At 44.9% G+C, this 24,655-nt stretch overlaps 1 protein-coding gene across 7 annotated transcripts in view; it reads right to left on the bottom strand.

Moving 5' to 3' along the window:
* Positions 1-24,655, bottom strand: part of LOC120949424 (prominin-like protein) — a 45,005-nt gene that overhangs the window by 7,553 nt on the left and 12,797 nt on the right. For 3 of the 7 annotated variants that reach the window (XR_007452016.1, XM_040366714.2, XM_040366721.2), the window contains exons 2-14: positions 16,961-16,980; positions 8,057-8,657; positions 7,715-7,988; positions 7,268-7,620; positions 7,049-7,173; positions 6,067-6,090; positions 4,844-5,289; positions 4,017-4,509; positions 3,804-3,947; positions 3,398-3,736; positions 3,205-3,326; positions 1,498-1,548; positions 616-744 (exon numbers count right to left, since the gene is read on the bottom strand). Coding sequence is in view for 6 of the 7 variants with exons in the window: in XM_040366714.2 (XP_040222648.2) it covers positions 616-744; positions 1,498-1,548; positions 3,205-3,326; positions 3,398-3,736; positions 3,804-3,947; positions 4,017-4,509; positions 4,844-5,289; positions 6,067-6,090; positions 7,049-7,173; positions 7,268-7,620; positions 7,715-7,988; positions 8,057-8,303 (2,747 nt within the window). In the remaining variant the exon portion in view is untranslated. Of the gene's footprint in view, positions 1-615; positions 745-1,497; positions 1,549-3,204; positions 3,327-3,397; positions 3,737-3,803; positions 3,948-4,016; positions 4,510-4,843; positions 5,290-6,066; positions 6,091-7,048; positions 7,174-7,267; positions 7,621-7,714; positions 7,989-8,056; positions 8,658-16,901; positions 16,925-16,960; positions 16,981-24,655 lie in introns of those variants that run through there. The other 4 variants (XM_040366716.2, XM_040366720.2, XM_040366717.2 and 1 more) reach the window with 4 other exon arrangements.

Below are 24,655 nucleotides of genomic sequence, written 5' to 3'. Positions count from 1 at the left end.
AAGACACAAAACCAATCTCCAAAAGTGTTTGTGTGTTGTGTGGGTCTTTTAAATGATGATCTTCGAGCTAGACAAAAAAAGACGAGAGTACTACAAAAAGGACCGGGGAAAACACACACAACAACACACCTACCCTAGCACTACTACTCATTATCCTACATACTAGTCTTCTACTAACAAAAACAGACACACACACGACACCGCTCCTACTGGTGACGGGGTGGGCGGTCCCTCTGCTTATGCTACCGAGATGATCAAACGCATCAGCGTCCCTTGATGACGGCCAAATGTAACGCGAAGACGAGAACTCGCCTTCTCTTCGCTTCCAAAAACAAACGGACGTTTATGCGCGCTTATATGGTTTATGCATGAATACGGGGATGGAATCGTACAATGCATGTTCATGTGTATGTGTGTATGTAAAAATTGGTTGTTCTTATGGTATATATGAAAGTTCAAGCGTTCAAGTGCACCGAGATCGACGCTTGTTTTACGCTGCTACGGTACCGTACAAGTACCACGAACGGAGTTGCCCTTAGAGCTTTTGGGGGTTTTTTTTAACCATTATTTACACACAAAATGCTACAACCACACGGAGCGGAACGTCACACTTACTTCGGAGCCATATCGTTGTACCGCGGGTCGCGGCTGTGCGAAGGGCTGCCCTCTTCGTAGTAGATCTCGCGGCGATCGCGCGACTCACGGCGACGGTCCTGCTTCTTGCGGCGCTTGTTTTTCGGACCACTGCAAAACAGAAACACAACCAGAGAAAAAAGGATGTCGATTAGAAAAAACGGATATTGATCGATTAAAAAAAAACAAACCGCTCCGACTAATGCATTACTAATTGCTGAAATAATGTTGATTCGGTTCAATTCGTTTCAATTAAAATAGGCACTACGGAATAAGGTATATATATACGGATACGAAATACGTTCCAAAATGGATAATGTATGTAATACATATGTGTGGCATTATCATGTATAGAGTAAGGTCCTAGAAAACTCATCACAAAACACATCGGTTAAACATATCCAGAGGGAGGTTTTTTTGGGATTTTTTTTTATCGCTCATAAACAGCAAAAGAGACAAAAGAGACAAAACCGATAGAGAAAACAAAATACAAATGCGCAAACAATGGAGTAAACGTTACCAAACCAAATCGCAAAAGACAGAAACCATCTCAACAAAGAGATAGAAAGAGAAAAGGAGAGTAAGAACCAAAAAAACAGAAAATGCAGGCGATTAATAAACGAACAGTTGTTACGGTGAGAGACACGTTTCGCATGGGATGGTAGGTAAAAATGGGGTCGTTTTGCTTTGGGCATCGTCATTAAACTATCATTCGATCAAAGGGCTGGCCGGGGAGAGCGGAACACCTAATCATTCCTGGCTTCTAATGCTCATTTACACGCTCGTATACCCCCCCCCCCCCACTTTATCTTCTCCCCCGCACAAATGGGAAATGCTGGCAGCCGCCTGAGGGGGGGAACTTACCTCGCGAGAGGAATGTTATCACGCTCGGTGTAGGCATCATACAGATACTCACTGTAATGAGAACGGAAAATGACAAGAAGAGAAACAATACCACAAACATAAAATATCGCATCCAATAGAGTGAGTGAGTGAGTGAGAGAGAGAGAGTGAGAGAAAGTTTGCCATCACCACACGCAAAAACCAACTTGCAAGAAGGAGGGATTGTGTTTTTTTTGCTGAAACCGTTTTTTTTTTTGGCGAGAAACTAATACAAAAACACAAAATAATAAGAAAAAACACACTATTTTACACTCTTTTCAAACCGCGACTTTGAAACCAAATTACTTCAAATCCAATCTAATAATGAATCAAATCTACACGAACGAACGAATGAGTATGAGAGGGGGGGTAACAAACCCCGATAGTGAAGATATGTGACGGATGTGTGTTACGTGGAAAGGGGAAGAGATTAGAAAAACGAAAGACGAAAAAGATGAACACACAAATTATACGTTTTCTTGCACTAAATGCGGCAGTGTATTGGCGGTGCACGATGCAGAGGGGATTTTTTTTTCTGGGGTTGATGCATATCCTTGTTGCAATGTCCAGTGCAGAGCGTTCCTTCTAGCACGCGTGCATCATCACCGTTGAGGTTGAGAACGAAAAGTGGGAAGCAGACGCTTCAAATACATATTTAACACGTGCGCCCCATCGAACGATGAACGAAAACAGACAGCTCACGTAGTTTGATTTGCTGAGAGTTTGAGAAGCAACATCGAAAGCTCAAACTCTAGCCAAACTGTGGTTTTGTCGTTTGTTGCCTTTTTTGTACAGCATTTTCCAAAAAGTTTAACACACGTGAGCTGCTGTTGTGGTTGGTTGAGCTTCATTAGAACTACACGCCATTAAAAAGATTATCTTTTTTTAAATCCAAAACTAACTAATCCCGAACTGTGGCGGAGTGGAGGAAGCACCTTAGCCCATTTTATTTTGGAAACGTTTTTTTTTTATTAAACTGATTGCAGTCTCTACACTAACCTAGGCTAAATTACAGTTTAATTGAGTTTTACAGTATTATTAGGGTCAACAGAAAGGAGTTTGCATATTTACAACTTGCTAGCATAACCAATAACTTAAGTAGTGCATTCGATGTACAGTGGATTTATTAAATAATTGCAAAAACATAACCGTATGTAACATAGGAAAATCTCTTTAAATAGTAACAGCTGCCATTACCAGCTAATGTATACATTCCACCAAACAAAAAACAGCATATACCCATTCAAACTTGCCAATTTCACAAAATTCGCTAAAAGCTTAATGTTAATATTTTGCATAAAATAAACTTAAACCATGAATTACGCTCCGTGCTGCCCGGAAGGAATTTTTAAAAACTAAAAAGCATATCTTAAAGCACAAGTGGAATCCGAATACCCTGCCGGTCACATTTTAATACTGTTACAGTGGGAAGCTCGTTATAAAGCGATCGGCATGCAGCAGCACAGTCTAATACTCCGCACAAACTAATCTCATGCAATGATCACTAAACTACAGTAAAACGTCGACACGTTTTAGTACATACATGCACACACATGCAAGCGCAATGTTTAACTATACTTTTTGGAGATCTACTTAAGCCATGCAGTTGTTCAGGGGTGGCTGCTGGAATCACTACTGTAAGCTAGAGGGGTGTGGAAAGGGAGAGAAGAACTATCATTTGGCACTTACGATTCCACCATCGGGCCCGGGTAGGGATCCGACTTTTGGTACAGCGTCGACAGCTTGACGCCGAAAATGATCGACGGCAGGAACAGTAGCAGACACCACACAACGCCAGCCCAGAATCCATTCTACAGCGGGAAAGTACAAAGCGATGGATTAATTGGTATAATTTGTGTTCCGTAGTGTGTGAAATACTTACGAATGGATCGACGATGCGATTGCACGACGCCACAATGACCGATTCGTACACGTTGTATACCGGTCCGCACAGCCCAATGTCGCCCTCGGTCGACTCGATCACGAGCGTGATGTACGAATGGATCTGGTTGTTAAAGCCGGACACCAGCTCCTCGGTCACGTTCTGCACGAACGTTTTGCCGTACTTGTTGATGTACTCCTCGGCGTCCTTGATCTGGGTCAGGAACTTATCGATCGCCGCCGAGAACGACTTTTCGCCAAACTTCAGGCTAGTGTCTAGCGTGGTGGACAGCTTAATCAGCTCGTTGGTAGACGCAATCATCGGATCGACGAGGTTGGTCTGAAAAGGTGAACCAAAGACTCGGTGGAGCTTTTCTTAACGCGAGACAGCCGGACCTGCTACCTACCTGGTAGGAAGACAGATGGAGCGCTTGGTTTTTGAGGTTCACTTTGATGTCGTTCATTTCCTTGCCGGATGGCACACGGTTCGCCACCTCTCGCAGCTTGTCGGCGATTTCGTTCAAGTTGTACTCGGTGATGTTGAAGGTCAACTGTTAAAATTATACCAAAAGAGAAACCTTAAAACCCTTTTCCATGCAAGGCACCAGACATTAACGTACATTGTCGGTAAACTTATCCACATCGAAATCGTTCAGCTTCGACTCCTGCAGCGCACGGATGTCTTCCGTCGCTTCCGGCGTCAGGATTTGCACCGACTGGATCTTGATCTTTTCCTTCAGCGCCGCCAGCTCGCGCGTAATGCCGTAGTGCTCCGGGAAGTCGCGTATCGTGCGGATGTCGATGAAGTTGTTCAGCTTCAGCACCTTGTAGATCGTTTCGTTCTGCTGGCAGGCCACAATCACCTCGCCGATGTGGACCGGTTCCACCTGCTCGCTGACCTGCAGCTTCGTGCGCGACCGTTCCGCCTGCGCCCGCAGATCCGCGTACAGCCGGTTGAGATCGACGAACTGGTCGAGATAGTTGATGATCTGGTCGTTGGCCGGGTCGCGCAGCGAGTCGCACGCGGCACGGCGCGTCAGCGTGCCCACCAGGAAGGAGGCCAACGCGACCGCCAAAATGACGGAGAAGGTAAGGAAGATGATGGCAACCGAGCTGTCAAACGAGAAAGCGGATTCGAATAAGATACCGTTGAGGTCGTTACAGGGTTTCCCAGGCGTTCTCATAGCTGTCGGATACTTCCTTGACTGTTTCTTATTGGAAGTGAACTTCATATGTTTGAATTTGGACTCTATGACTCCTTTTTTGGACAGGCTTCTTGATCATTCCTATTGGATTTGTCTAACAAGGGTGCTATAAAGTCCAATTACCATTACATTAAATTCATTTCACGTACGAAAGAGTAAAAAAAAGTGTCCCACAGCTATGAGAACTCCTGGAAAACCTTGTGAATGATTTTTTTTTATCACAGTTAAATCAGATCACTTACAATATCAAGAAGCGGCCACCGGCACCTTTGTTGCAGCAATCGTCACCGTAACCGTCCGGCCGCTTGCCACAGATGCCGCACAGCAGCCCAAACACCAGACACATCAGTATCAGCAGCAGCACGGAGCTAATGCCCAACCCGGCGTAGTAGCGGTAGATGCTGTACTGCTCGATGTACTCGTCCGCCGTGTCCAGGTGCTTGTAGGAGTTGTTGCCGAGCGTGTCGGCCACGTTGTTCAGCCGCGAGGTCAGCATGTTCGACACGTCCTTGATGGCCTTCCCGGTCGAGTCCGAAGCGGCCTGCACTTTCGGAATGTTCTGCAGCACGGTCTGCCGCAGCGTGCTCTTCAGTTCGTTCATCTGGTCGACACCCTGGTGGATGGCACTGCCCAGGCTGCTGTCCGTCAGCTGCTTAACACTCTCTATTATTTGAGAGAGATCGGGCAGCTGAAGAATAAAATGAGCGTAACAACACATCGACACGATCGAAATTAGTTCAACTGGCACAATCAATACACGTAGTTGCATGGTTTGCTGCTGAAAAGCTGCTTAATATTGGAAAAAGTAACTTAAGATAATGCTTGCAGCAACATTAATGTATATATAGAGAGTTGACCTACAACGTTATAAGGTGCATATAAGTATCTTACAGAACTAAAAATGTAAACAAAAAATGCATAACTGTTGTTTGAAAAATGCGCTTCAATTAAAATGCCGACATGTTGTATGGAATGATATTATGTCTGTTGCTTTTGCCTTCTCCAATTTTGTGTTCCAATTTCACTTGAGTTAACGGTGATTTTTTGGTGTTTTTTTGGGTTCAACACATAAAACATTGCAGATAATATCACACACAAACACACGCATACACATACACACACACTTACACACTGAAGGAGATAAACATATTAAGGAAGGGGTTAATTAAAGAACCGAAGAACAATTCAAAGAAAGGTGTAACAAAACTAGCATCGTTGTAGGAAAGTAAAGTAACTTAATTTAACAAAAGAAGAAATTAGTAGAATACGAGAGCGTAGCATAAGGAATTAATTATTTAAAAGAAATATTAAAAATCATAATACAACTCCTCGGGGCAGTCGCATTTTATCAACAAAAAAGGGGAAAAAAACAAATCAAGAAATTTTGAACAGAAAACGAAGGACATAACACAACGCGAACACAACACAAACCAACACTAGCAGTAAAGCCGAAAGAGTCACCTACCCTCGGGAAGTATCTGTCTTGTATCTGTTCGACGATGAAAGTAATGTGACGGTGGATAAATGTGTCCGGGATGAATAATAGTAAGGTTAATTAATTGCGTTAGTTTCGGTACGGTGTTAGAAGAAACAATTGTGTTTTGCGGTGTTTAATATCAAGTGGTGAAGGTGGTGGTGAGCGAAACCCCGGAGTGCCGGGGTGATTCGTTGGCCAGCAATGCGGCTGTGCCAGCGAGTCCAATTCATTTGCATTGTACAATTTGGGGAAAAGATGAAATAGTGTATAATGATGCATGGCAAGTATGACTTCGTTTGATTCATGATGGGCACATGATTGAAAGAAACATGAATGATATGCACGAAACCAGGATACCATCATTGATAATGAATTACTTTATGTAAAGAGTAGAGAGATTTAGAAGCAATTGTTAGGTAAAACAAAACCAAAAGCTTATCGATTAGTTGTTACCAAGATGAGTTTATAAAAAAAGTTATAATCAGTTTTTGATTGATACGCAGAAAACCATCAAAGCAAAATGATGCAATTAACCCTACACTACTACGAATTCACGAAACCTCTACTATGCACGATCAATAATATACTGCGTACGATGAGATCAATCATGAAGATGAATGAATGGATGATTGATCAATGATTAAAACAAATCATACACTAAGACTAACACCTAATCGTTTCCAATTATTTAAATAATAAATTTAATTCTTTTTTACCCTTTTTGTTATTAGTGGTTTTGAGGTATTAAATATTCTTTTAATATTTTTCATTTATACTGTTCCTAACGAACCTCTTGAAACCTTTGCTTTGAATGCTTTTAATAATCACAAATGTAACCTACACTTACAATACCGTATGAAGCATACTTGTTTAATTTAAAAGCTTCTAATAGATCTGTTCTGCCACCACCAACACCAACACACAAGCGTCACCGGAGATTCAAAAGTCCCGCCATAACCCCATGACTTACCGAGTTGTAGTCGATTCCGTTCACATTCAACCGTCCGATCTTGTAATCGTCCATCACCTTAATACACTCCTGCGTGCCGCACTTGTTGAGCGAAGTCAGCAGTTCTCGTTTCACACCGCGCAGTCCTGCAAAAATCAACAAAACCAAACCGTTTCGAATGTCTATTTCTTTGCACCGGAAGCAGCTCCCCCCTCCCCTCTGTGCTTCAATACAACTTACCATCGTTCAGCTGCGAGGCGGTGATCCGTAGCTCGCTGGTAAGCTGCTTCATCTTCTCCAAGCTGCCCTTGATGCCGGGCAGCTTTTCCACGAACTCGTACAGCGTCGTCAGCTTTTCCGCCTTCGATTCCTCCTCGAGCCGCTTGATAATGTTGTCCGAGGCGTCGTGCAGCAGCTGCTTCAGGTCGTTGTTCAGCTCCTGGTAGTTTTTGTTCAGCACGTGGTCGATGTGGGCCGAGGTGGTCTGCAGGTACAGGCGGGTGTCGTGCACACCGTGCCGGGCGGAAGTGGTAATGTTTTCCACCCCATGCTGCATGTAGCTGTTCGTGACGAACGCAACCACCACGCCAAATCTGCAAGAGGGATGCGTAAAAAACCACAATCAATCAGTGCCGCCAGTTGTAAGGATTCGTTGCCGGTGCCGGTGTGGGGGGGGCGAACACTCACACCAAAGCCGAGGTGGAGCAGATCAGCAGGAAGCCCAAAATGGCCCGCCGGCAGGTGTCGTGTTTCTTGTCGAACGGTTGCGATCGTCCGCCGCAGCCACCGAAACACCGGCAGCAGCACAGACACAGTCCCATGATGGGCATTAGCGCGATCATGATGATGCACAGGGCCGCCACCAGCAGGATCGCCCAGTACTGCTTCAGCAGCGGGCCCCAATTGTTGTCCGAAACGTTCGGTCCGGGTGCGATCGCGCCTTCCTTCACGGTAATGTAGCCTACAAAATGATGGTTGGAGAAAAGGGTAAGCATCAATTCGTCACAGTACAGTCCACACGCAACTTACCGTCCGGGATAGGATTCTCGTCGACGAACAGATCGATGACGCGATTGGTGATCTCGTACAGCGGTGCCATGCCGCGCGCATTGTACGACGTTGAGCTTTGCATTTCGACAGCTTCGTTAAACCGGGTAAACTCAGTCGTGCGGATCTTCAGTATCGGTTCCGCTTGTGCTACCGCTACGAACGCACCGGGCAGTATGAGCAGCAGGGCGAGCAACCGCCCGCTTCTGGAAGCGATCGTGGTCGCCATAATGACGATGGGGGGAAGTTTTGTGATGCTGCGGGGGGGCCTGACGATACGACACTAATGGCAAATGGGGTGCGAATACAGGCGACCGGTCAGTCGGTGACGTGTTTTCGATGCACCGATCCTACTACTCCTTACGCCGTGTGATGATGTCCAGCGTTTCAGGAAGATTGGCAAAGTGTGTATGTGATGGCAGATGGCCGTAGCTTGGCCACTTTGGTTTCGTTGGTTTGTGAGGCAGTGACAGTAATACGGCTTGGATGGAAGAAGAGCACGACAGTACAGCACCCTCTGTCGGTTGTCGGTGGGAACGATGATGGTGGCGAGGAATGGGTTGGCGTATTCAGACTCTAGAACCTTTTTGGAGTACAACAAAAAAGAGAGTAACCAAGCAGAAGAAATGGAAATTAGTATTGTGTTGTTGAGATTGGATTTACATATTTAAGGTGAAGTTACTACAATTAACTCGTCCAATAAATCTAGTGTAGAACATTTTGATGTTGATGTAAGAGCGCCTGAACCCTGAAATTCCCGCCCGTCAATGTAGGACCCGGTTGCGAGCTCATGCTCGTTACAATTAAAAGCAAATTATTTTCTCCAATCTACTCTAAAGCGAAAATCCTATAGCACCAATGAAAAAAGAACTGCTTAGTACGCTCATTTCCCTTGGCTAATTTCTCCATCACTGAAGATGAAGCGCCTCAACAAAAAAAGGTAATTTTACACACGTTTTCAATTTATTTCTCCCCCGAGTAAAGGAGGCAGTGGTTTTGAGGTTTCACTACGCAATGTTGGCTTCCCTCTGCGGTGTCTCGCCATGACTCACGTCTCGCTCAGATCTCTCTCTGGTCACGCTTTTTTGTATGATTATGAGCCGGTGGTGGCTCACATGAATCGCTTTCGGGGTTTTTTTCCCTCGCCCCAAACAGAGCTAAACACGGTTCTGCTTCGCTGCTTGGATTTTGCACCTCCAAAACGGGAGCTGTCTTCTATCAACGGGCCCACAGCAGCAAGAAAGAAAGGAAGAGAGACACCGTTACTTCCCCAACTGTCATGGGCAAATGGTTGTGCGGTTCAGGTTGAGGGCACCACAGACACGAACGCCATTCGTTCAGGTGATAATGGGCAAGCAGTTCTACATGAGGGGAACCGTTACCAACCGTGGTTGAAAATGGATGCAAATCACGCTCTTCTCCCTTGGTAGTTTTGTGTTACATTTTGCTTGTTTTGCTGCTAACACCGCGACTCCGGAGGCAACGTTTAGAAATCAAAGACAAAAATCATCAATGCAATGCGTCATTCCCTGCGGGAAATGATGACTTTCTGGTGGCAATATCTTCCCTCATCCCAGCGGGAAGGATGTTCTTCCCAAACTCTATTTCCTCGTTTTTGTATGACTCACGCGCCTTTGCATTCAATGCTCTTCTAACTCTCCCAAAGACTACGCAACCTGCTTTGCTTTGGCTGCGCACTCACCGCACCAGCATCAGTAAGTCATATGTCACAATCATCGTCCGCTCCCTGTCCAACAAGAAATCTAACACCCGAGATGCACTCTCTTTAAGTATGCCCCTGCCGTCATGCATTTCCACTTCTTCGCTTTGCGCAATTGGAGCGCGTGCCTGCGAGATGCAAACACGCGACTGGTTGAATTTAGAGTTCCACCATGTCTGACTCAAAATAACCTACTCCTTTGTATGAAAAGGGCACACACAGGGCTGTGGTATGAAAATGTAGAAAAATTAATTCATCACCCTTCATCCTCTTCCACACCACAATGGTACACTTATTTCGTACGATCAAGCCGCAGTTGAGGTTGAGAGCAACGCCATCCGCCCGGATACTGATCGGAAATAAACTCTACCACCAAAGTCAAAACAAACTGCAACCCCCCCCCCCCCCCTCCCCGGAGGGGGTTTTGGGAAATTGATTTGGGTCCACCAAACTGTGTGATGTAGAGCCGTCCACATTTCCCATTACGCCGAGCAGAGTGAGCGTATTGTGCCGCCGGGCCCATTACTTCTCTGTCTCATCCGTTTGCCTTTCTTTCCGTTTACTGGTGCGGGTTTTAAGCGATATTTTATCACATATATGAGCAGCATGCTGCTGTCCGTATTCTTCCCGTCCGTTGAGTCCGTCTTGAAAGCAAAACATAAACATGGTGTGTGTGTGTGTTTTTTCCTACCCCTTATCCCAATTGGTTAGCTCCCCTGCCAGGCTAGTGATCATCTCCTGCATCGATGGGACTCACCATATCCACACACAGAGAGAGTGAGAGCGATGGGAAGGAACTTGAAATGGTCGTTTCATCATAGGCGCGGATGCAATGTAGCAAGCTAACACATAACCCAACAACACCCAGAGCAATGAGGAGAAACAAAAATAATAAAACAGCAGCAAAAACCCAAACATGTTCGCCCATCTGCCGCGCTGTTGTGACAGCTGCAATACGTTTGAGAGTGTGTGTCTTTTCTTTCCCATGTGTGTGTGTACGGTTGATGAGAAAATAGTTTCATCTGCAGTGCCATGCATCGTTCTTGGCCAATTAGTTCGATGCTGAGTGCGCGCCAGACGGTGGATAAGCGGCACATGCTAATGCACGCGGAAGAGGCAATGTTGTAAGCATAAAAGACTGCACAGCGCCTGGGACGTGTGAATCATAAATATTTAGCAATTAACAAGTATTTCGAATGCGGGAGTTGTCTCTTGATTTCGTTGCGGCAACAAAAAACGAAGAAAACGACCTACAAATTACATTAAAAATTAACACTACGAAAGGGAAAAGTCCCCGGAAAGTATTTTTGATGATTCATAGCCATTTCACTCCTACCAATTAATGGAGTGTGTCACGTTGCGAAGCTAAACACACCATATTGAACCAATCCCGTAGCTATTATCAACTCTCGCCAACGAGTGTCTTCTTCAAACGAACTGTGCGTTATCAAACTGCGACTGACTGACGGTGCGAGCCAGTGACGATTTCATTCACAAATGATAAGACCGTATTTGTTCAGCCGTTTGTTTTCCAACACATCTTTGAAGTGCAGTGTAAATGTGAGTAACAAAAATAATGTTAAAAATTACAAAGCAAATAAATTCGTCATTTTACCCATATGACACACGGGTTGCAATTACTTCTATTGTATTGCTTGCGACAGGGCTTGGTTAACTATTCATCAAGGCGGCCAGATCGGATTAAAAGAGGAGTGAGACCTTGCTGAACGAAGTTTTATTTTCTATGTTTTTTTTATTTTATTCTTTTTGCATTGTCCATACTTCTCGCTGAATGTTATTAAAACATTTCATTACTTTATATAATTATGTGCATTCCACTTGATTTTGTGAATAATGTCGAAAAATATCCAAAGCCTAAATCAGCATATAATGCTATTCTTCTTCTTCTATTTGGCGTAACGCCCTACATGCCGGCCTGCCTATACAGGCTTTCGAGACTTAATTCATATAACCACGCATCCGGATAGTCTCAGTTCTTGCTTGGGGGCGACGGTCCATTTTGTAGGCTTGAACTCATGACGGGCATGTTATAGAGATTTCGAGTTGACAACTGTACCACGGGATACCCGGGAACGTATCATCTAGATTAAAGGGGAATAAAAACGTCAATCTAGATTCGTGTCTACTCTCTATTCAATGTTTGCAGCATGTTTTATAATTTTTACACATGAGCGTGGAAAATCAACTATTTTTTCTGATAATATCTTCTTGAACTCCCAGTTTTTGATGTATGAATCAGACGAAACACAACAGATTAATTAATAATATTTAGAGCACACATACTTTAAGAGAGAATTTTTATTCAATTTTGAATACAACATTTAATTCCTCCATGTAGCAAAGCTCACTTTTAGATCTGTTTGAAAGGTACCTGCCAGAAGGTTAATTGACCAAATAGGTGAACCTTGCCGAACCCTGATTTGAAGGGAAAAATGTGTATTTAAAATTTAAAAATCCGTTCAATACCGAAAGGGAACGGTAACGCTACACAATCGTCGCATAAATAATGATTTCCCTGTTTTGGTTTCACTGTTCCATTCCCATTTGCAATCGAAAATGGGTTTTGAACGGGCGGTGTTTTAATTGAGCAGAAGTAACCGCCGCAAGACAAGGTATTCCACCCACCCACGGAGCTGTTTGTGTGTGTGTGGTTTAATTATATCGAATTCCTTCTAATTAGTAGGTGAAGCGATAATCACCGTTGTAGTGCCGTAAGGGATGCACGATAGGCGAACACTGTTTCGCGTGTTGCACTGATCGATGGCAGCAAAACGTTTAAAGGTAATTAGAAAGAAAAAAAACGGAACAGAAATCACCATCCAATTAGGCTGGGCAAAGGAGTTGACCACACTTGACCGATTTGTTTGGTTAAAAACTATGATTTGCTTCAAAAGTTCATGGTTGGGGTTTGAAGTCCTTGTCAAAGAGTTAACAAACAGAAGTTAAAACTGAACGTTATCGAGGAGCTTTACTTCATCTCTTCCCATCATTTAACGACACAAAATGTAGGTTATTCCATGTTTCTTTCTTTGCTTTTCCAAGTTCCTCAGCCCCGTTTTACTTTTCTCTGCAACAATAACAGTCTCCCGGATGGCCTTGAGGCGCTGCGGCGGAAAGGGAAATTAAATCAATAACTTTATTACCTTTCACCGACCAGCAAACGGTGTAAAAACCACAGAGCAAAAGCCAACCAACGCAACAAACCTCAGATTGTTTGTCCCCGATGCACTTTTTTCACTTCCACTTTGACTTTATGCTCCAAGACAGTGCGTGTTCGATGGGCTTTTGATAGGTTTTGTTTTTCTGCTTCCCTCTCCCCCATTTCCGACAACATCTGAAGTGCACCGGCAATGGAATATTGAGTCAGCTTTCAAGATTGATAGAATGCTTCCTGTGTAGGAATGGTTCCGCCGTTGGCGTGCTATGACTTTTATGCACTTGATGAGTACTCTGCCCGAAGGCAACGAAGGCTGATAACGCTAATGATTAAAACGCAGCGAGCGGAGCCATTTGAGGTTCAATAAAATCGTTGATTGAGTGAATAGGTTACATACGGGGTTACAATGATAACTGAACGCACAACTGTTTTCCACAAGATCGATCAAGAAGATGCGTTAATGAGAGATAAGAGTTATATTTCAATGCATATTATATTTCAGCTTTGTTATGAAAAAGCTCATTTACTGCTGGTATAAATAACTCATTAACTGATAAGAACAATAAAATCTTCAGTTGAAATATCTTCATTTCAAATAAAATACAATTCTTTGCAGTTCGCCTTCACAGCAGTTCTTTTCCAAGGCCATCCCAACCAATCAACCCTGGCAAAACTTTGCCAGTAAAAGACGCGGTTAAGGCGCCACCGTATATAGAGCATCGAACAAACCACCTTCCGGCCGTGCTTCCTCTGCGTGCCAAAAAAAAAAGCTTTTCGTCCCATCCCGCCCCATCCAAATGCCATTGGAGTTGTTTATTTCATTTCTTTCTTTTCCTCAAGTGCGCGCTTGCAACAACAAACAACGCACGGGAGGTGAAAGTGCCAAACCACGAAATGACGATGGCAGGAACCACAACGACGCTGCCGCCTGTGACGTTCTCTTTTGCCTAAAGTGGGTCATTTTGGCATCAGCTAAAAACCTCACCTTTCGCCGCCTCGGGGATTGTTGTTAGAGTTCCTGCCGAGTGTTTCCGCGCCATTTGTTCCAAACGTTCGTCCACTGTGCCAAGTTGATCATTTAACGACTAATATATGCGGCAGCAGTTTGCTGCGAGCCTGCGTACCATAACAAAGCATTACGGAATGGTACTGTTTTATGAGCATAATCTGAGTTCTGAGGACAGATACATCATAGGATCATCTGTGTTGAGCCATGCATTAGGCAGTTGAAAATATTTCACAATATTTTGCAACCTCGCCCAGAATGTCGGATTGCTTCACAAGGCTTGTCAGTAGTCGCCAATCGTCAATAAAAGTACCATAAAAATCCATTAACAACGAGCTGTTTAACGCATTTTCCAACCCTTCTATTAGCTCAAGTGTGAAGAACATCCTTTCCGTCCTTTCGCACCGGATCCATCCAGAGCCGCCAGGCACTAGAGGTGTAGAAAGGGAAAGCTAAAATATTAATTAATGCATGTTTTCGCCCCCTTTTTTCCTATTCATTGGAGCATACATCAAACTGATTACTAGGGCCGGGGCACTGACACACACGCACACAACCACCGGGCCCAGGGAGCACTGGTTTTAGATTATCAATATTCATCAACAACACATCCTCTCCTTTGACATTCAATATATGCCTAGCACAGCGAGGACCCGACTCCAGTCGCGATCGATTCTCCAAAAGAGCACATTATTTATTGATCCTTGTTGAGGGATTCAATTTCCTATCTTGCGGCTTCAGAGACCAGGCACGCAACTCGGGGAGTGTATGAATCCTAAAAATATGCTCACTACATTATAACCATCAGGTAGCACACAACACGGTAGAAGAAGCTTCTATCCTCTGTCTGTTAGTTCGATTCGTGTGAGCTCCGAATGCAAACGAATATCAGAAAGATGAATATCTCGGCACTGCTAACTGTCAGCCAGTTACTGTACCAGTCGTAGGCGAACATCAAAATCACCACTGTGTAGCTAAGGCTAGAAGCCACCGGCCCCAACACCACACCGTCTCTCATCAATCATTCAGAGCACGCTGCCGGGACCGCTAACGTGACACACAGGACCATCATTACCAGCGCGACCATCCCTCATGCCACTTTCACGCCTAAAACTTCGCCACTCCTCACGGCTATCCGTTAACTTCTCATTCAATATTGATGGCGATGACTGCTGACTGGCGATCTGGGGTCTTCTCTGGCGCACCATCACCGTACGGAAAAGGGCCACCTCACACTGAACGACTCACTCTCCCTGTTTCTGGAGCAAAAAGAAGAAGAAGGAAAAAACCCTTCAATGTCCAATCTTCTTCTGCACCTGGGTCTAAAAATCGTGACTTTCTAATCGACCTGTATGTGTGTGTGTGTGTTGTCGTGGTTGTTTAGAAAGTGAATTTCCGGCCCCATCTAGCGCTAGCCGTGCACAATAGATAGAAAATAATTGGGAAAAAACATCGTACGACCCTATCTCTCCAGCGCACTGGACACAACAACAACGCACACAGATCGCGCTGTAACAAAGTACCATCATTCCCTTGAGTTGTCGTGGGCTGTTGTCTTTCATTAACGATACCCACCAGCAACAAAACAACATGGGACAGAGTATATCTTGCATCTATTCTCGTACGAACCATCGTCGCTGGTATATGCCATTCTGTGGGCACACGCGGACACCTGTTTACATGCGAGGCGGTACACCATCGCCAAGTTAACTATCACACCAGGCCCAAGCGGCTCTCGGTTATCTGGTTGAAATATGCCAACAATCAACACACAAGCAGCAGGTCTTTTTCTTTTTTCTAGCTACTCTCAACGCGGAGGAAACTAGATGCGGCGGCAATCAGCGCGCCCTGTTGTCTCCTGGACGATAAGCTACCGACAGCGCCACCGCCACCAACCGATATCGCGGTTCTGGGCTTCTCTCTGCGTGCGAGATATGGTGAAACGTGGGTTCCCCCATGTGCCCGCGCTGATGACAGTCGCTGGACATCGACGACACAACGTCCGTCAAAAGACACGCACAAATGCTGATTATTATTCTTCTTTCCCGCCGTCCCGTTTCTATGCTAATCACGGTAATGAGGGGAAAAGGCAACCGGATATGGTATCGTACTGCTGCCCATGAAGAAGAAGAAAAAGAAGCGGTGAGTGGTGATGAATGATGGCAACATTCAACAAGCAATCCACATAGCGTGATATGAAGGAATCAATGCAATATCACTGGACATTACTCACATTCTAACGAAGTTATCATTCCACACAATTCCCAAGGAGAGCATATCGTCCGAATGTCCAAAAAAAGTTTTATCACTAGGAATGGTTCCTCTGCTAGGAGTATTCCTATTTCAATCTCTACAACTTATTTCCACAGCAGGGTACGATTTCCAGCAAAGCTCTTACTATAATCTCCTCCGGTATCAGCTTGGGAAATTGGGTTTAAACTGAAACCTCAGCACCGTCGGGAACTCCAAAGCCCTCAGCGCTCTGACCTAGTGACCTCTCGTGTGCGGATAGTATATCACTGCACACCAGCAGCTTTGGCGCACACTGCATTTCGCCCGCTTAGGTAATCGCTTGCAAGGTTTCACCAACAACCAACACACGAAAAATACGAAAACCAGAACCAGAAGTTGGCGGTTAAGCTTGTGTGGCGAGCTGGGTGAAGTCAAACGGGGAGAAGAGCTCACGTTACAACCTCGCGGGCGTCGGTTTGGTTAGTCGTGGCCGGTGTTTTGCGCTTTTCTGCTTCACCAAAATGCAAATTCCCACCACGACCAGTTTGGAAATGGTGCCCCGCTAGATGACGAAATCGCGCGGCGCTTGATGACGAAGGCGCGAAATGCATCTACTCTGCTGCTAATGATGACGAAGAGAAATTCGCGAGAGTGACGATGCTTGAAAGAGGATTTTGTTTATGGACTTTACCATGATGCATCCCAGAATCTCATAGAGAATACTTTGTCAGTTTTCGCAATCATACACACCTTGTCCAATGGGTTCAAGCCTAAAAAAAGAAAACGAAAAGAAACATTATGAATTCATTGCTAGAAATGGCGGATGATGTTTGATTGAAATTGTATGTAAACATAGAACTGCAAACTAAGCTATATCGATTTTGTTCAATTGTCGTTCTCACGCAGTATCATGCAAAAGGAATATTGCAACGACAACATTTGTTTTCAATTCAATAAATGCAAACATATCAGAAACCCGAGAGTCTATAAAGGTGTCCAAAATTCCAATTCAATAAACTAGACACAGTCATGTAACAACTACAAGCACTTGTTGTCAAAACAACAAAATCCATTCAGTTTGCTACCAATCTACTCATTTCAACACTTCACCACCACCAGGGTCTTGATTTGTCACGACGACGACGACGACATCGGGTTTTGAACGGTAGCCGTAAAGTTCACACGAATTGCAAATGCAACAAACGACACAGCACACGGTGGTAGGTAGCAGCGACAACTTTCCACTCAGCAATTCAGCGTCGACGTTAATGTCGACCACCACCAGCTAGTGCCTAACCAATCGAAAAAAGAGCCGCCCTACAACAGAGACGATAATGAGAAGGGGGACCCCGTGTATTTTAGGTCAGCCGACCGAACTCGGGTGTTCAAAGACAATTCAACTTCACCTTCAAGTTAGTTCCACTTTCTCAGCTCCAGATTGTGACGGTTTCGAATATCTTCCCACGATCGGAAGGCGTAGTGCACAGGGAAGTACTACCCCAATTTCTTGCCCATTTGCGCTTTCATCCCAGCAGAGTGGAATCTGTTTTCCGTTGGTGTTGTCCAGCTAGCAAAATCTCTTACCCATTACCATGAAAATCTTATCTACACATTTTTCACTATCTCGTCCAGAGATTTCCCTATGGATTGTTGAGCGAGAGGACGCACCGTGTACATATTTGCATCCACATATTTACCACATGCCGCGCATTCTTCAGGGTTTGTGTAAATTTAATCAGCCTCACACTTCCCCGGTCTTACCAACTCATAGTAATGCAAAGTGCCGGTCGAGTGGGAGTTCGGAACCGTCCAAGCGAAGAAGAATCTTTCGCCTCCGGTTTCCTAGTCGCTCCCACTGGAACCACTCAAGTGCCGCCGTTACCATTCGAGGTGAACAGTAACACGAAGTAGAGCGATTTGTTGAACTACGCGCAACGACACATCTTTAACACGCTCCGCTAGACAGTGGAATGAAATGATTGCTTCATTGATTACTCTCCCCCTACTCTCGGCTGTTCCTATTTTTATTAGCTTCTAGCTCTTCTGCAGCGACACGAGCGACGCTCTGGAGCTACTGATCAGATTAAACAGCTGCTGCAAAAGATGGCAAGCACTACCAAAGGGCCGCCGTCCAACTGCTCCAAATCCAAAACATCCCGAAGGTGTGTGTATGCTCACTCTCTCTCTAAGCCGTCAGGCCGCAATGACCTCGCATTACACCGTCTCGAAAAAAGTGACGACCCTCTATGTGTCACGACTGGCACCGATAGACCCATCTGACAGTTTGTGTGTGTGTGTGTGTTAGTGTACTCCCCTACTTCTCCACTCCAAACGGCACAGATACAGGAAATTGCTGATAAACGCATCATCATCGCAATTTACGCACCGTGGACGGAATCATGGAGATTCGACACCGACTCCTCCCTCCTGCTTGGAGGTAGTCTTTCCCTCCTGCCTTACGACCACGCAAATAGGATCCGATTTTCAGCTTTATTACACGGGAAAATTAAACCTTGGAGCGTTCACGCTCTGCACTTCTTCCACATACAGGTGCCGTGCAGAGGTTTACTTAGCATCCACAGACTCTACTGTTCCGATCAGCTACGGGGAGCGGTTCCACACTACGAGCAAAAGTGGCCACACATAGAAGAAGACAAGAAAAACGGTGTAGCGCGACTGATGAGGGCCAATTTGCCTGGCGTTTTCGCTTAACACTTCCGCAAGATCCAAAGCTGGAAAGGTGTTTTCTACACTTTCTAGGCATTCGAATGGGTCGTCTCATTACGCCAGGGAACAAATCTTGAGCGTCTGAACAACAGAATGGCAAACAATCGAATACAAGTGCTGATAAGAAGGTCGAAAGAAATACACTCCCCTGCAGATGATTATTTGGACCGTATAGGCTCTTACACTGTTCCACTGTGTGTGCTTAGGCGACCGCAAAGCAATTAACTGGCAAATGTTTGAAAGGTTTACAACGCACACACAGTGCAGTGTGGTCTTACAAACACACTAAAGCGAAACAGGAACTTCTATTTACAAATTGGTACACGGAATGCAGCGATAATTCTTCTAATGCTTATTACTTTTCCAACTCTGAGTGACGAGATAGGACTTTTTTCTTGGAATAGAGGCTTAAATGGATTGTGTGTTTTAGCTATCTTAATGCACTACCCCATTGAAATAAATCGTAATAGCATTGATAAGAGCGATAAGTACCGTTCAATGATGGGATTCTCCTATCTGAGAAACAACAAGGATTTTATTGTAAAAATCAATCAATGTCTATGACTGAGGCTGAGAAATATGTAGGCCATATAGGCTAACCTTGTCTCCTTAACATCCGGGATAACATAGGTAGATTACTCTCCAATACTCCCAACAAAACAATGTCTTCAAGGTCAGCTTATCAGGATTGAGGCATACAAAACACACCACTTTTAAAACACGATTAATCCGGGCCATTTATGTACAAAGATCGCTTTCCGTTGACACCGGAAACTCCCACTCAACCGAAAACCGATGGGATGATCCTTCCCGTGTTTGATAAGCCTCAAGGATTTCCCCTGCTGGAGCCTCATCGATCTGATTGACAGGGGCTTTTATCACTCTTGTCGTTGTGTTTGCTAATCGTGTTGGAACGCCGCCTCGTACGTGCGTGTACCATACCATGGTGAATGGTCGTCGACAACAATAACAACAACAAAAAACTGGTAGAAAATATTTGATGAAACAAATTTAGACAGCTACTGTGTGACACAAATCGATACCGAGAAGTGCACACAAACGCACGAACACAATCAGCTAACACGTTGACGTCACGCGGTTTGTATGGGGTTTGCAATATTGATGGCATATATAAACGGAATGGCATGCAAACATTTGGGAGATTACTGCGGCAAATGTGAAAATCGATCCATTCATCGGACGGCTTACGTTACTTACGTCTTTTGTAGGTTTGGAGAAAATTTGCTTTTCCACAAGCGTCGGTTTTAATTCTGTCACTGTTTAATCTATTTTATTGTAAATTAAAATGTTATCTTCTTCAATCATCAGGGCAGGCCAACATTGACCCAGAAGGCATAATACAAGCACTCCAAACACGCAATGGTCGGTTAATGTAAGCTTGAAATTAAGCACCATTTGTTTGTGTTAAATACGCATCCGAAAAAGGGCTCGGATTTCGGACCCATCCCGGAGCTATTAAAATTAGACGATTTGTTTAGATTAACGGGCTGTCCACACTAACCAGCCTGCCGGAGTTTGGACGAAGGTGAAGCAAGAAAAAAACCCGAGTTAAACAGAGCTACTTTTTGTGGGGTTAAACAATGAAATTTTAAAGTTCATTATCTTCCCCGCAGGCATGCAACAGTGTGAGAGAGAGTACGCCGGGACCCACGCAGAGATCGGGTGCTTGTTCATTATCTACCACAACACACTTTAGGTCCCGAAGCTTCTTCCTTCACGTAAACACACTCTCAAACATGTCGGCGGGTCGGTCTGTGTGTAAACATGTGCGTGCGGGTTTTACCCGCCACGGCCAGGGCCCAAACATGTGATCAACATTGAACATGCTTCCTTGCTGGCGAGAAGGACAGGAAACCTCTTTTATGCTAAGCAGCGGTATGAAAGTGTACGTGAGCGATCTCGTACACCCGAACAGAGGTTTATGAATCATCTTATGATCATCACATGTTGTACATCAAATTATGTACCTCCTCAGTGCAACTCAAAGTACCAACTGATTTCAAAAAGGATTACCGACAACAAAGGGACGAAAATCCCGTCCCTGTGGGTCCTTGTGTTTTGGATTATCTTCATTCCCGCCTACCTCTTACTAAGGTAGCTGCGGCATTTGGGTTATTTATGCTGCGTTAGACCAAACAAACAACACAGAGGGTGCCCGCTCAAAATGCAAATGAACATCTTACAGTGAAAGGGACAAGGTCCAGAGTGACGTTATTGGAGAAAGTTTCCAAATTTGAAATGGAAATCGTGCTCTGGACATACACTAAGGAAACCAAAGCACTCCACAGGCTGACCTTCAGGTGAGTGTGTGGTAAAGGGACAATTAAATACAGTACCACACCAACCTACCTTCCCTAGCCGTCACTTTCTTGAGCTTACGTTAGAGGTTGCGCTATGAATCAATTATTCATTCGCTCAAATTTGCTAAGCGACTAATCCATAAGACGACCACAACACATCAACAGCTCATTTGGGATTAATTTCGGAAAATTTATGTGCCACCCAGCACGACATGCAAATATAGCGCACGGCCACGGCACACACTTACCCAGCAATTTAATGCAACCGCGCACCGTCAATTTGTTGCTCCTAATGTTCGCATGGAAGGTTCGCTCTGCAACATAAACGATTAGCTGAATGAGCCTTCACCATTGGAGGGCAGAAGCGTTTTGAGGGTAGAAAAAAAGACGGGAAATTACCAACAGAAGATCACCGCAACTGATGGACCAGCAAAAGGCCGTAATGCTCTCCACCCCTAGTAAGTTGGCACAACGAGCACTTCTGAGCTTTATGCCCAAGGTCAACCAGTGCGGGTTGCTTTTGGCTCCGACGATTTCCGTTGGCGAACTTAACCCCTCTCCTCATCACCGCGTAGTCGTGGAGAGCCGTAAAGTTGCTTTCTGTTTCTTTTTTTTTTGCTGTACAGCTCCACAAACTACAACCTTGCCGGCTTGATGCCGAGCCGTTCGCAACGCAGCGTTACACTGTCGAGAGCACCACCTACAGATACACCTCTCGGTGGCCTCTGTCTTAGATCGTCGACTAAATACCAACGACCAACGAGAGCAACAGACTTTACCCATGCGGCTTGCGCCGACGGAATTGCGCCATATGATCCATTACAGGGTATGACTCAACGCGATGCTCGATCAAGAAACAAACGGCTATCAAAATGCGCTAATGAGAAGGGAGCTGTAGGCGGGAGAAGGTTGGTTCTCACCGGTGCTACAAGTTTCGTGAGTCTGTTACCATAAAAAATGGTACCACGAAAGCGGATCGTAAGGCGAATTCCCGGACAAAAAGACAACAGCCCGGTAGATTTTTTACTCAAGCAACAATGTAGAGCCCTTTGAGTCGCCTTTATGCCATTGTAGTTGTTGTCTTTTTTGGAGATCGTATCGTTAACGTCCATGCTTATATTGCTTAATTCGCACCGCCTCACGCGTGAGTCTCTTAGCTGCATTGGTAAAGCGCAGCGTCTAAATGTCCAAGTAGACAGGCGGTATGAGTTCAATACCCGAAATGTATGGCCATAAAGGCTTTTTTCCGAAGATATTAAAGGAAGTTTTGGAGTCTGTGTAAGTATCAACACAATTATACAGGGAACGCCAACGTTTTCTCCACTTCTGCAGCATATCTAACTCTTATGTCAGTCAAATTAAGTGTTACAATAGGTACAACATAATCAATAAACAATTCAATCTTCTTTCCTCTGTCCACTACGCTTGTAAACTACAGGTTGAGTGTTTTGTTTGAGCGCACATAACACCACCGATCATCCTCTTTCCGCCGTGCTCCAATGCACAACTATTGCCAATTTTCCATTACATCACGTTGGACGACGGTGGGCGTCCAACCCCTCCCCCCAAAAATACAACATATCTCACGCGCTCGGAAATGCCCACTGCTGGAATCTTATAATTTGCCTAACAAACACACCGAAGTAAAAATACCTTTACGTTTCCTCTACCCATATTGCCAGTGCAGTTCTTTTTTTTCATTCCTCCCTAAAAAGCGCTTCCTTTTCTCGCTTTCCGTGTGCCTGGCGGTAATTGAGCTTTGCATTCAATTACAGCCAACGAACCGTGGCACCAACATCTTCTCCTTCATACAGGGCAAGTTTGCATACGCCTTGACGATGAATCAAACGCGCATTCTTAGGTGGCATTACAATCTGGGCAGCTGGTTCGATCTACCATCAACGACCACCCACATCCACACCAGCCATATCACACGATCGCGCAAACGACCTATCTATCCCGGCCTTTGTTTGCGTTTGTTGCAAAACCTTATCGTTGCGCATGACGAGCGAGTTTTCCAGACACGCTCCAAGGAAAGGTAGCGAAGAAGAAGGTGAGAAGTAAATTTTCCAACCATTGCGGCCCACCGGACCTTCCTGCCGAGAGTCGACGGCTTCGCTAATATTATTTACGTTCGTTATGCTCACTTTGGCACACAAAAGACTTCGGTTTTGTGCTGGGCAAAATTGGAGCACCGGAAACGGGTGAATTTATAATTAAAGCTAAATGCAACGTTTGCCATCGGATAAAGTGAGGGGTGTTATTGGGAGTGGAGGTTGTGAATGGATGGGATGCACCATCGTTGTGAGATGATCGTCGTTGCCGCGTTTTTCTCACTTGCGCTTTCTGGCGCTAGCTTCGAAACGGAACGCAATGCCTTCGTGTCAAGATGGAGGTGAAACTCTTGGTGTGCAGGCGCTTGATTTCGCTCAACCGAAAAACTGGGTTGAGGCACTGGGTAGTAGACGGTTGGGCTGGGCAGCAGAGGACGCTACAAATGAAGTTTGAAGGCGCTGGATTTGCATATTCTTTCCATGTCGGCGGCCTTCAAGGCAGGGTAAATATTTTCACATGCAATTAACTCCAAGAGTGCAGAATTTGGCCAAATAAAACCCGAGAGGAGAAGAATGAAATTACAACCAACAAAGGTCTTAGCGTTTGAGCTGCAGGACAGGAGAAGAAAGTAGTGTGAAAGGTCTTTTCATCGCCGTTTTGGAGAAGAAGTTTCAATGGAAGTTTAGCAATAATATTCATAACAGTAATAAGCACATGAATATACTTTTTTACAGCTTGTTTTTATTTTCATGGGGAGCTTTCAACATAAAACTGCTCATAGAACACACAGATACACACCAGCAACTAGATATATCGTAGGTTTCTATTTCTTCCAAGTATGTGATATAACAAGCGATCGGGGTGGAAATAAAGTAACGTTCATGGCTTCCAAAACCAGTTAAACAGCGCGGCGGGAGAGGGAGAATTTAATTAAAGCACTAACGCACACACTCTAACTTGCCGCTAGCCCGAGCGTCGTCCGTCTGGTTCTGCCCTTTGCTTCTCCGGTTAGTATCCACACCACCATCACACCTAACAACTTAATGTCAATTGATGTCGATTCCGTTATGCTACGGTTGGACAAACACGAACCGCACAAGACGTGGTGGTTCTAACGGGCCACGTCACAACCCATTGCCACGACTCGGACGACTCAACTGCTCCACTCTTTGCATCGACACGATCTTTTTAAACTGTGTTCCATCAACAATCAACAAAAAAGTCTCTAGATGCCGATACACCACAGTTGGAAGATTGCAACACCCACCCGAGTACCAGCTTGTACACATTGGAAGATGCACTTTGGCAGCAATGCATTCGATGAGCGGCAAAGTTTGCTCGA

This window comes from Anopheles coluzzii, chromosome 2 (assembly GCF_943734685.1).
Source record: "Anopheles coluzzii chromosome 2, AcolN3, whole genome shotgun sequence".
In the NCBI taxonomy this organism is placed as follows: Eukaryota; Metazoa; Arthropoda; class Insecta; order Diptera; family Culicidae; genus Anopheles; species Anopheles coluzzii.
The sequence above is the reverse complement of the archived record's forward strand: the minus strand, read 5'-3'. Positions and strand labels throughout refer to the sequence as shown.